This window comes from Podarcis bocagei, assembly GCF_964188305.1.
Source record: "Podarcis bocagei genome assembly, chromosome: 4".
Taxonomy (NCBI): Eukaryota; Metazoa; Chordata; class Lepidosauria; order Squamata; family Lacertidae; genus Podarcis; species Podarcis bocagei.
In genome coordinates this window covers 91,343,496-91,356,154 of record NC_138128.1, presented here as the reverse complement: position 1 = coordinate 91,356,154, position 12,659 = coordinate 91,343,496, and the positions used below count along the sequence as shown (strand labels likewise).

The 12,659-nt window shown below is 47.2% G+C and overlaps 1 protein-coding gene across 1 annotated transcript in view; it reads right to left on the bottom strand.

Annotated features, from left to right (window-relative positions):
- The window catches only part of PKD2L1 (polycystin 2 like 1, transient receptor potential cation channel), a 49,178-nt gene that overhangs the window by 10,332 nt on the left and 26,187 nt on the right, over window positions 1-12,659 (bottom strand). Inside the window, exons 7-10 of the mRNA XM_081191608.1 lie at window positions 11,455-11,625; window positions 7,951-8,132; window positions 2,622-2,742; window positions 163-261 (exon numbers count right to left, since the gene is read on the bottom strand). Coding sequence (XP_081047734.1) covers window positions 163-261; window positions 2,622-2,742; window positions 7,951-8,132; window positions 11,455-11,625 — 573 coding nt within the window. The remainder of the gene's footprint in view (window positions 1-162; window positions 262-2,621; window positions 2,743-7,950; window positions 8,133-11,454; window positions 11,626-12,659) is intronic.

The following is a 12,659-nucleotide window of genomic DNA, read 5'->3' as shown; positions in this document are numbered from 1 at the left end:
CCCCCAGGATTCCAACAAACACCCCAAATTCCCCTCTCCCCATCACCTATCGTTTCCCAGAAAAGCATTATAATGGCGAGCGTTTTCTCAATGTGCAAACCCTCCGAAACATAATCCACATGTCACAGGAGAGGAAATGTGGATTTCAGTTAATGTAGGAACCTGTTTCAAGATGTCTGTGAGCTGCAGTTCATTCTTCTGGTTTGAAAGCTCCTCTTTGACTTCAGAATACGTGTCGTTGATAATAGCCAGGAACATGTTCTGTGGGAAGAGAAACAGAAGGGTCGGTTCCTCCATGCGGACTAGACACATAAAGCCCCCTCTTTGCTCCATGGAGGAAATGAAAGTAAATTATACCTCCCAACTTTAACACTTCAAGAAGATATATATGCTCAACTGCTGTCATAAATAATGTAGTCTTTCCCACTCCACCTATTTAGTGGCAGTGCCAAAAAGAAGGAAATGTCCCACAAACCACCTAGTTGAGTGCTGGGGGGGGGCACAGTTATTGTATTATAACCCCCATAATCCCTGACCATTGCATACCCTCCAACATTTCTCGCATGAAAATAGGGACGCCCCCTTCCATAATGATAATTTTACTATTTATACCCCATCTAGGGTCTAAACCACTGAGAATAGGGCTTGCCGATTGGAAGGTCAGCAGTTCGAATCCCAGCGACAGGGTGAGCTCCCGTTGCTCGGTCCCTGCTCCTGCCAACCTAGCAGTTTGAAAGCACACCAGTGCAAGTAGATAAATAGGTACCGCTGTGGTGGGAAGGTAAACGGCGTTTCCGTGCGCTGCTCTGGTTCGCCCGAAGCGGCTTAGTCATGCTGGTCACATGACCCGGAAGCTGTATGCCAGCTCCCTTGGCCAATAAAGTGAGATGAGCGCCACAACCCCAGAGTCATCCGCAACTGGACCTAATGGTCAGGGGCCACTTTACCTTTACCCCACACATCCTACTGAGTTGCCCCAGCCACTCTGGGCTGTTTCTAGCACATATAAAAACATAATAAAACATTGAAAAAACTTCCCTATATAGGATTGCCACCAGATGGCTTGGGGGGGGGGTGTCAAATAACTCCATACCCTCCCCAACATTTCTCCAGTGAAAATAGGGACATCCTACCAAACCCTCCAACATTTCTCCAATGAAAATAGGGACGTCCTAAGGAAAAGCAGGACATTCCGGGATCAAATGAGAAACTGGGACGGCTTCTCTAAATCAGGGACGTCCCTGGAAAATAGTGACACCTAGAGGGTTTGCCATTGGCCATGCTGGTTCGGGCTGAGAGCCCCAAAACCTTTGGAGGGCTACAGGTTCCCCCACCCCTGACCTAGACAAACTGAGAAGAAAAGAAGATGGAGGCGCAAAACTCTTCTTCACGACACCACTTATAAGCACTCTTGCTTGAGACTTGCTCGATGTAAAGAACTGCTGCTTGCTCCAGGCAGCACTGCTTTGAGCAATCCCGAATAAAATATACAAGCACTTTTGTTTCGTTAAGTCTGCCACCGCTGCTTCACACTCCCTGTATCATAGGGGCCAATGCCCTGGGGCCCTGGGTGCCCGAGCACCCACAAAATTCCCCATGAAGGGGCTGGGCACCCACAAATTTCGGTGCCAGAGAAGAAGAAGAAGAAGAAGAAGAGTTTGGATTTGATATCCCGCCTTTCACTCCCTTTAAGGAGTCTCAAAGCGGATAACATTCTCCTTTCCCTTCCTCCCCCACAACAAACACTCTGTGAGGTGAGTGGGGCTGAGAGACTTCAGAGAAGTGTGACTGGCCCAAGGTCACCCAGCAGCTGCATGTGGAGGAGCGGAGACGCGAACCCGGTTCCCCAGATTACGAGACTACCGCTCTTAACCACTACACCACACTGGCATGGCCCCCACAGCCCCGGGCTTCCCATGGTCACGAGGCCAAGCTGGGACTCCTGCCATCTTGTTTGCAATATTTTGTTGGTGTAAAGCAGAGATACTTCCCAAATCTAGAACAAAGCCCTACATTGAACTGTTGTGACAATAATCTGTTTGTTTGTTTGTTTGTTTGCCTGATGGTGTATAACTTGAGAACAGCATCTAATATATTCCAAAACGCAGGAGGTCTTGGAGTGGTTTCCAGCCGGCTTTTTCACAGCTTCATCTCTTTGCAAAATACCAATGCATTTGCTCCTATCTGCTTGGCTCAGAGCTCACATCACTTCATACCCTCCAACATTTTTCCAAAGAGAAAAGGGATGTCTTAAGGGAAAGTGGGGCATTCCGGGATCAAATCAGAAACAGGGACAGCTTCTGTAAATCCAGGACTGTCCCTGGAAAATAGGGACACTTTAGAAACAGCAGTAATCTCTGTAAAAGGTAAAGGGACCCCTGACCATTAGGTCTAGTCGTGGCCAACTCTGGGGTTACGACGCTCATCTCGCTTTATTGGCCGAGGGAGCCGGCGTACTGCTTCTGGGTCATGTGGCCAGCATGACTAAGCCGCTTCTGGCAAACCAGAGCAGCGCACGGAAATGCCGTTTACCTTCTCACCTATTTATCTACTTGCACTTTGATGTGCTTTTGAACTGCTAGGTTGGCAGGAGCAATAGAAAGCAATAACGCACAACTTACCAACAGCACAAAGAAGACAAAGAAGACGTAGGTGACAAAATATATCGGCCCCAAGACCCGGTTAGCGTTGTCAATGGCGTTGTAGTCAAAGTCGCCGAGGATTATTCGAAACTGGGTGAAGCTGGAAGGTAGGAAGAGGGTGAGGGTCAGCAATGTATGGCAGAGTGCTTTGCTGGGTGCAGAAAATAAGTTCAAGTGGTAAATGTGTCACAGTTCTTCCCTAGACCTTGAATGGAGGAGCTCAGGACTTCGGCAGTCTAGAAGCAGAGCTTTGTAGTGTTGTGCTGGGCTGGGCTTGTAGGATCCCTACTTCCCATGACAGAACCTTCTGTGCACAAAACATATAACTGAAGTTGTAAGGTTAGTGCCTCAGTGGGGAACCTCTTCGTCCCACCAGGCCTCCCCATTTGGTCCATGAAGTAGTTTGGACCAAAGAAGAACCACCTGTCCATTTCCTGAAATCACTGGGCATCAGGTGCAGGACAGGTCAGCCTGTCGGGCCAAATTCAAGCAGAAAGTGGGGGGCTGCTTGCATCCGTAATAGCTTATGATATCCTTAATGAGAGAGATTAGGGTCAGAAGGTGTCAGGGACTGGGAAGAGGGGGAATGGTGGAGACCGCCTTCCCATCCTGACCCTTCCAGGAAGAAGAGGAAGAGGAAGACAGTATAGATTCACAACAGTGAGTTGAGGGAGGTAGCAGCTCAGAGGCAGACAAGCGGGGAAGCTGGGAAATCATGGGAGAGCCAGAACAACACCCAGCTGACGTGTTGTCATTAGAAAGCATTCCATCTCCCAGAACCCGGCGAGCCTTTAAAGTAGAAGAGCAAAGAGCTCAAAGACAGAGGGCACTTAGCAGCACCCGTAGATGAGGTGATGGTGATATTGATGAATGAGGAGGTGGGAGAGGTAGGGGTGGAGATTCATTTGGGACAATGCCCTTATCCAAGAAGCTGGGCTCTATAGCCTCTCTCTGTAAAGACTGAAACAAAAAAAGGATGGTAGGAAACTTTCCTTTGTCTTTATACTTTCCTGGGCAACCATCCGGGAGCCACTGGCAGCATCCTGACAGATGGCTATCCTGTGAATTTAAAAACTACCCCCCCTGATATAAAGCACAGTGGTGCCCCGCAAGACGAATGCCTCGCAAGGCGGAAAACTCGCTAGACGAAAGAGTTTTCCGTTTTGGAGGTGCTTCGCAAAACGAATCTCCTATGGGCTTGCTTCGCAAGACGAAAATGTCTTGCGAGTTCCTGCGGGGTTTTTTCCCTCCCCCCCTTTTTCTAAGCCGCTAAGCCGCTTATCAGATGATCCGATAAGACGATAAGCCGCTAAAAGCCGCTAATAGCGCTAATAGCGCTAATAGCGCTAATCCGCTAATCCGTCAATGGGCTTGCTTCGCAAGACGAAAAAACCGCTAGACGAAGAGAATCACAGAACGGATTCTTTTCGTCTTGCGAGGCACCACTGCGCTTAGATTTGCATGTGACAGCTTTGTACGGTTATTCCTTCAAATACTGAACTCTGTGGCTTGGTGAAATGGGTCCATCCTGTAGAGTTGTTCTAGGGCTGGGCGATATCTGGTTTCCAACATTGTGGTATATCACCAGTTAAACATCGCAATATACTGATATATATATAAATATATGGAGCTATTATAGAGGCACTGGCTGGCTTCATGGCTTTCCCCACACCGTGATTTTTTATTGGCACCTGCTCTTGGGATTTGCTGCCCCTGCATGAGGCAGTGGAGAGCTGAGCCAACAGAGTTTACCTGTTTCGCGATATATTGCTAGGCGGTGCTTTTTCCCCTAAAAAATGTTTAGGAGTACTCTCATTTTGGCTCCTCCCCCTGCCCCTCCCTCCCCCCCAATCCCTGGATGAGGGACTCAAGGTGGCAGAGGTGGCACTGAGAGGACGGGAAGGGCGATGATGGGGTTGGCTTGAGCGAGAAGGAGGGGGAGCAGCACCGTCGCCTCCACTGCGGCCGCCCCAGACTCCCCTCCCTGAGCACCAGAGGGGAGAATGATGGAGCTCCAGTCCATGCTGCTACTGCGGAGACAGCTGGAATGTCGGTCCATCGGTCGGTCAGTTGGCCACACAAAATGTTTAGGGGTACACTGTTGGGAGATTCCATTCCACCTTTTGTTGCAGACATGGGATTGTAGCATGTCACATGTCCGTTTACATTCCAGCACAGTTTGCTGGCGTAAGCAGAACTTCTTTCTTTCTTTATTTATACCCCGTCCATCTGGCTGGGTTTCCCCAGCCACTCTGGGCGGCTTCCAAAAGAATATTAAAATACTGTGATACATCAAACATTAAAAGCTTCCCTAAACAGGGCTGCCTTCAGATGTCTTCTAAAAGTCTGGTAGTTGTTGTTCTCTTTGACATCTGGTGGGAGGGCGTTCCACAGGGAGGGCGCCACTACCAAGAAGGCCCTCTGCCTGGTTCCCTGTAACTTGGCTTCTCGCAGTGAGGGAACCGCCAGAAGGCCCTCGGTGCTGGACCTCAGTGTCCGGGTAGAACGATGGGGGTGGAGACGCTCCTTCAGGTATACTGGACCGAGGCCGTTTAGGGCTTTAAAGGTCAGCACCAACACTTTGAATTGTGCTCGGAAACGTACTGGCAGCCAATGTAGGTCTTTCAAGACCGGTGTTATATGGTCTCGGCGGCCGCTCCTAGTCACCAGTCTGGCTGCTGCATTCTGGATTAGTTGTAGTTTCCGGGTCACCTTCAAAGGCAGCCCCACGTAGAGCGCATTGCAGTAGTCCAAGCGGGAGATAACCAAAGCATGCACCACTGTGTTACTTTTGTTTTGAGACTCTCTCTGTGAAGACAGCAAGGAGAGGCGACATGTTTCTTTCTTCTGATTTATGTAAAATAAATCCGTAGTTTTCGTATGTATCCACAGCCTCCAGCCTCTTCTGTTGTGCAGCTTACTCTGCTACGTATAGTGTGCTCAAGGCAGCAAGCTTGAGTCGCTGATTTACATCGGAGCCAGAGGTCGATGAATCCCTGCAGCGTGAAGGCTGAGAGGGAGACGAGCCAGCTGGGGACTAGCCACCTGGCCTTTTGACCCCCGAATGCTGACATACACGTCCCCTGTGTCCCCCCCAGAAAAAAAGCACTGTTGGCAGGTCAAAAATTATGAAACTGATATCACAATACAGTGGTCCCTTGATTCTCAAACGCCTTGGTACTCAAACAACTTGGAACCCAAACACTGCAAACCTGGAAGTAAGTGTTCCGGTTTGCGAACATTTTTCGGAAGCCAAACGTGCTCCGTTTTGAGTGTCACACTTCTATTTTGAGTGTTACACTGAGGTCTGCCTGGTTTTTGCTATTTATTTTGTGTGTTTTTTCCTTTTTGTGGCTCATTTTTGGTTTGTTTTTGTGACTGTGGGACCCAGTTCAGCTACTGACTGATTGATTACAGGTAGGTAGCCATGTTGGTCTTACTGGTGTTTTGCAACTTTGACTTGTATCAGGACCTTAGCCAGACCTTAGCAGAGCATACGCAGAGTTTTCAAAAGCAATCAGTTGCAGGCAGGATGGACGAAGCAGGAACAAGACGTTGCTACCAGTAACTTGATTACTTAGAGGTGTTTATTATTTACAGCAGACTTCAAGTTACTATATACAAGAACAGAACAGATACATAGATCTTAACTACAGTGGTGCCCCGCAAGACGAATGCCTCGCAAGACGGAAAACTCGCTAGACGAAATAGTTTTCCGTTTTGGAGGTGCTTCGCAAAACGAATTTCCTATGGGCTTGCTTCGCAAGACGACAATGTCTTGCGAGTTCCTGCTGGTTTTTTCCCCTCCCCCCTTTTTCTAAGCCGCTAAGCCGCTTATCAGCTGATCCGATCAGCAGATAAGCTCCTAAAAGCTGCTAAAAGCTGCTAAAAGCCGCTAATAGCGCTAATCCGCTAATCCTTCAATGGGCTTGCTTCGCAAGACGAAAAAACCACTAGACGAAGAGAATCACAGAACGGATTCTTTTCGTCTAGCGAGGCACCACTGTAGCTCTCTCTTAACAAACTCCAAATGACTCTCAGAACACCACACTGACCAACCAACACATTCCAGTCAGTAAGGTCATAAATCATCATGCCTGTGTGAGACCTTAACCAATGGTAAAGCTGTTTCCAGGGTCCCATATTTCCAGGCAGATAACTCCTCAGTCATCCTTGGCTGTCTGCCAACTCTTAATTGATTCTGTGTGAAGCTGCACAGAATTGCATGTAGTCAAAATCCCAACAGGTCTGCCGTAGTCGAAACAAAATAAAAAAGATTCTTCCAGTAGCACCTTAGAGACACGAAAGCTCATACCAAGAACAAGCTTAGTTGGTCTCTAAGATGCTACTGGAAGAAATTTTTTTATTTTGTTTTGATTGATTGATTGTTTGACAACAGTACACTGTTTATTGCTTTCGTTTTATGGATCAATGGTCTTGTTAGATAGTAAAATGCATGTTAAATTGCTGTTGTAGGGGTTGTTTTTAAAAGTCTGGAACAGATTAATCCATTTTGCATTACTTTTTATGGGAAAGCATGCCTTGGTTTTGGAACGCTTTGGTTTTGGAACAGACTTCCAGAACGGATTAACTTTGAGAACCAAGGTACCACTGTATGGAGTTCAAACCAGTTTTGGACGATATATCGATATATCGCCCAGCTCCGAGTTGGTCTGGAAGCTGAACTCCAGTCCTGAGAGAAAGGTTATTCACTTACCAACATTACTTACAGTGGTGCCTCGCAAGACGAAATTAATTCGTTCCGCGAGTTTTTTCGTCTAGCGAATTTTTCGTCTTGCGAAGCACGGTGTCGGAAAAGTTTTGGAAAAGCTTCAAAAATCACCAAAAACCTCAAAAAAGGCTACCACACCGCGTTCTATGAGTTGCTCCTCGAAGTCAAGTCGCAACTGTATTAACGGTGTTAAGAAAAAGGAAACAAACTTGCAAGACGTTTTCATCTTGCAAAGCAAGCCCATAGGGAAATTCGTCTTGCGAAGCAGCTCAAAAACCGCAAAACCCTTTCGTCTAGCGAGTTTTTTGTCTTGCGAGGCATTCGTCTTGCGGGGCACCACTGTAATTGGAAAGTTTTCTGATTAAGCAGTCTATACTTTTGTCCTAAACAAACAAGCAAACAGGAGAACAAACAAACCCCGTACACGCTAGTCTACACAATCGGGCACACACTATAAAATGTAGAGCAGGTGTGTGATGCGGTACAATTCAGTGCTTACCAACCTATGTGGTGGCATGCGACCCAAAACCTTAATGGAGGGTGAGGAGGAGGAGAAGGAAAAAGAGGCCCACTCACATGCATTTGACAAAGGTGCTGAAGTTTTCCACTTGGGTCCCGAAGAGAAGATATCCCAGCTGGGCGTAGGCAAAGAAGACGATGAAGAACATGATGGCAAAGCCTAGGATGTCCTTTGCGCAGCGGGCTAAGGTGGAGGAGAGCTGTGTCATCGTTTTGTTAAAGCTAATGTATTTAAATATCTGGATGGGGAAGGAAAAGAGAAGGACAGGTTAAGGTGAGATGGGATGAGGAGAAAGCCTGGGGGAATTTATGGACTTCCTCTCAAGTGACAAAGATTGACAGGGAGCTAATGGTATACAGTGGTACCTCAGGTTACATATGCTTCAGGTTACATATGCTTCAGGTTACAGACTCTGCTAACCCAGAAATACTGCTTCAGGTTAAGAACTTTGCTTCAGGATGAGAACAGAAATCGTGCTCTGGCAGCGCGACGGCAGCAGGAGGCCCCATTAGCTAAAGTGGTGCTTCAGGTTAAGAACAGTTTCAGGTTAAGAGCGGACCTCCAGAACGAATTAAGTACTTAACCTGAGGTACCACTGTACCTCAGATGCAGGTCTTCTGTGGCTGATGGTTTAAGGGAGCAGGGTGTGTCTGTTCCATAGTCTCCTACACACCTCTGGTGAAAATAGAAAATGTCCCCTCCAAAATGGGGTTGACTGTATGTGTATCAGGTTGTAAGGGGTTGTACTGTGGTTGTGCGACAGTTTTCCAAACAGGCCTGTTTTATTCATGACAAAAGAGGCAGACATTGCACACAACATCCGGTAGGTGGCTCCCTCTGCAAGTTTTGTCGCCCTGGAAATTTCTCATTTCAACATTTAAAACGCATTCACCCCATATTGTCTGGCCAGCAGCTGCTGCCTTAGCCTTCAATGGAGCAGCGAAACCTGAATGACTTTTGAACTACTCAGGACTTCACCCAGCCAATGAAAGCATGCCGTCCTCAGCCAGCTTGAGTACAGCGCATAAATAGTTTTGGCCAAAAACCAGAGAGGGAAAATGATATGCCTTGTAAAGAACCACAGTTAAAAGTGTCGAGGGGTCCATTTCCAGCACGTTTCCAGCAGAGCTGTCAACTTACAGATTTGAAAATAAGGGACCAGCAGCCTTAAAAATAAAGGACCAGCAGCCAAAATAAGGGATTTTAGCCAACGAGTTAAAAGGGACCAGATCATTTTGGAGGGCAGCGCCGGTTTTTAGCCCTTCATTTCCAGAGGTTGCTGCTCAAGACACCAGCCGATGAAACACTGCAATTAAATAACTACATGCAGCAACCACTTTTCGCGCAAAACAAAGTCCAAGCTACAAAGATGCTGCTGCAGTTCTGTATCTTTTCTCTCGTGCTCCATCTGCAGCTCTCAGTTCCATCAGGTGGGGCGGGAGGAAGAGAGGGGGGGGGAAATAGCGCCCGAAGTAAACCCGCAGATCAGACCATCTATGCTAGTCTACCACTACAAATCTATGGGAGAAGCGCTTGCGGTCCTTCCCTTGTAGCCCTTGGAACACCTGCCCGCACCTCCGCCTCCTCCTTTTCTTCCTCTCTCTGAACAGCTTTCTCTATGGTTGCCCTTGCTCTCCTCTCCTCTGGTGAGAGGAGGCTGGAGGGGGGCGGGCCAGGCAGCCAAGCAACACAGTTGGAGCCTCCCTCCTCCCTGGCCGGCAGGGAGGGAGGGAGAGGAGCTGCTTGCTTTGAAACCCGGGAAATTTAAGGGACATCCATCAATAAGGGACAGCAGCGGGACATGGCGCTGGGTTAAGGGACTGTCCCTCCAAATAAGGGACACTTGACAGCTATGGTTTCCAGTTGCTGTGGTACAGTTGCCACCCATCCTGTATAATACAGGATCATCCCACATTTCAATGTAAAATACTACATCCTGTATTCATTCAATACAGCATGTGGTTTGCCCTGTATTTCCGCTATGCTGTGTGCCTCGGACGTGACTTCTGGTGTTTCACGAGGCACCAGAAGTTGCTTTGGGGGCCATGCGGTGTGGGTGCTGGGCACCCACCCAAAAATTTTGGTGGGTGCTCGAACACCCAGGGTCCCCTAGAGATGGCACCCTTGGAGGGCAGGGGAGAAGATGAGGGTGATGGAGAATGAGCAGAGATATGATAGACATCTTCAAGTATCTGAAGGGCTGTCACATGGAGGAGGGAACAAGCTTGTTTTCTCCTGCTCTGGAGAGTGGGACCAGAATCCATGGCTTCAAGTTACAAGAAAGGAGATCCCAACTAAACATCAGGAAGAACTTCCTGACAGTAAGAGTTGTTCAATAGTGGAACGGTCTCCCTTGAGAGATTGTGAACTCTCCTTCCTTGGAGGTTCAGAAGCAGAGGCTGGATAGCCATCTATCACAGATGCATTAGTTGAGATTTCTGCAGGGCTTGGCTTAGATGGTGCTTGGGGTCCCTTCCAACTCCACGAATCTACGATTCTATGCATAATGTAGATGCTCCATCCTAGGAGCGCTGGAATCTTTGGCTGACAACAGACAGATTCATAGTCAGGAAGCCAAGTTTTTATCTTGTAAATCTCCCTGTGATCCTCAGATGAAGGGCAGTATAGAAATCAGATAGATAAATATATAGATGATAGATAGATAGATAGATGATAGATAGATGATGATAGATAGATGATAGCTAGATTGATAGATAGATAGATATATGATAGATAGATATATGATAGATAGATAGATGATAGATAGATGATAGCTAGATTGATAGATGATAGATCAAAGATAGATAGCTAGATCAGTGTTTCCCAAACTTTTTTGGGCAAAGGCACACTTGTTTGATGAAAAAAATCTTGAGGCACACCACCATTACAGCCCCGTGACGTCAGCGTGCAGCGTCACGCCGGGAGGGACGCACGAAAGTGTAAGTTTCAATTTTTTTCCCTCCCCCTTGCCGTGGAACCTCCAAGCTTTGGGGGTGGGGGGGAGGAGGCAGCAAAGCGAGGCAGGAAGGAGAGCGCGGCTTGGCTGGGTGAGCTTTGGCAGGGGCAGGGAATGAGAGCCGCGAGGCGGGCGCTGCGGATGGAGGCGCTGCCCGCCGAGCTTGCAGGCAGCCAGGCAGGCAGACGGCAAGAGCCCCGCGCTGGGTGGCCTCTCCTCGCCGCCGCCGCCCCGCCTCTCGCCGCCCGACTCGCCCGCCTCCCTCCAGGCAACATCTCACGGCACACCAGGCAACATCTCGCGGCACACTAGTGTGCCGCGGAACAGTGGTTGGGAAACACTGAGCTAGATGATAGATAGATAGATGATAGATAGATAGATAGATAGATAGATGATAGATAGATAGACAGATAGATAGATGAAAGATAGATGATAGATATAGATATAGATATAGATGATATAGATAGATATAGATATAGATATAGATATAGATATAGATATAGATATAGATATAGATATAGATATAGATATAGATATAGATATAGATATAGATGTTAGATAGATAATAGATGATAGATAGATAGATAGATAGATAGATAGATACCTTGATCCAGGCAAAGAACAAGTTCACAGCGTTCATGTTGTTGTACTGAGTCTGCCAAAAAGCCAGGAATTCAAAGTCCGCATAGATGCTGGGGTTTCTCAGAAGCTGTCCCATCAACCTGTTGACCTCAATGGTGCGAAAGATGTGGAATCCGATGGCTACAATAGAAAGCTGAGGGGGAAAGCCTGGGATTTAAAGGAAATTCTACAGAGAGTGGAGCCTCATCATTCTTTCGGACTTTCTGTAGCCATATTGCTCGACTACACCAGGGGTGGGGAACGTCACATATGATGTCAGGTGTGAGAAAGGTTGGTTTGGCCCAAAGGGACTTTGACAGCACTGCTGGTTGTCAGGTGCTTTAGAACTGCTGAACAAATTGTTTTGCCAGCTTTGTGCTTGGTGCCTAGGAAAGATACTGTGCCCTATCACACCCTCCCAATGAAGGTGTCCCAATGAAGGTTCATTAGGTGAAAGTTCATTTTCGAATGAAGACTATTGGGGCAGGGCAGTTTCTCTTGTCGCCTGCTAATTAGTCGAGAAACACATATGATTTCTGCAAAGGTGAGATTGCAATCATACTTAACATAGTCAGCTGCTTCGCATATTGCATACCACCAGTGCTGGATTTACCTATAAGCTAAACAAGCTATAGCTTAGGGCCCCACTCTCTTGGGGCCCCTAAAAAAATTAAAGAAAAAAACCCTGGATGTACATTTCCAAAATATAAGATAAAAAACAAATAAAACCTACATGCAGCAGGTACTGGTGTTGTGTAGGCTCCTATGATGTAAGTCATGGGCCCCGCCTGCTAGCCTGCTCCCTAAAATATCACTGGTTTGCTGATTTCTATCAGCACAGTTGAATTTTAGGTCAAGCTGTTGTACCTGTTATCTAATATTAAAATACATATTTTGTTATGTGCAAATGGCTTTAGATACCTATGAGGTCCATAAATTACCATATAGCATATATTCAACATAAAAAACAGTGACAATCTGTTGTTGACAAAGGACAGCTGGACATATAAAGGGCCCCATTACCCAGGGCCTCATCAAACCTAAATCCAAGTGTCCCTTTTTTCCAGGGACTGTCCCAGATTTACAGAAGCTGTCCCAGTTTCTGATTTGACCCCAGAATGTCCCCCTTTTGCTTAGGACGTCCCTATTTTCATCAGATGAATGTCGGAGGGTATGTTGTTTCCCTGT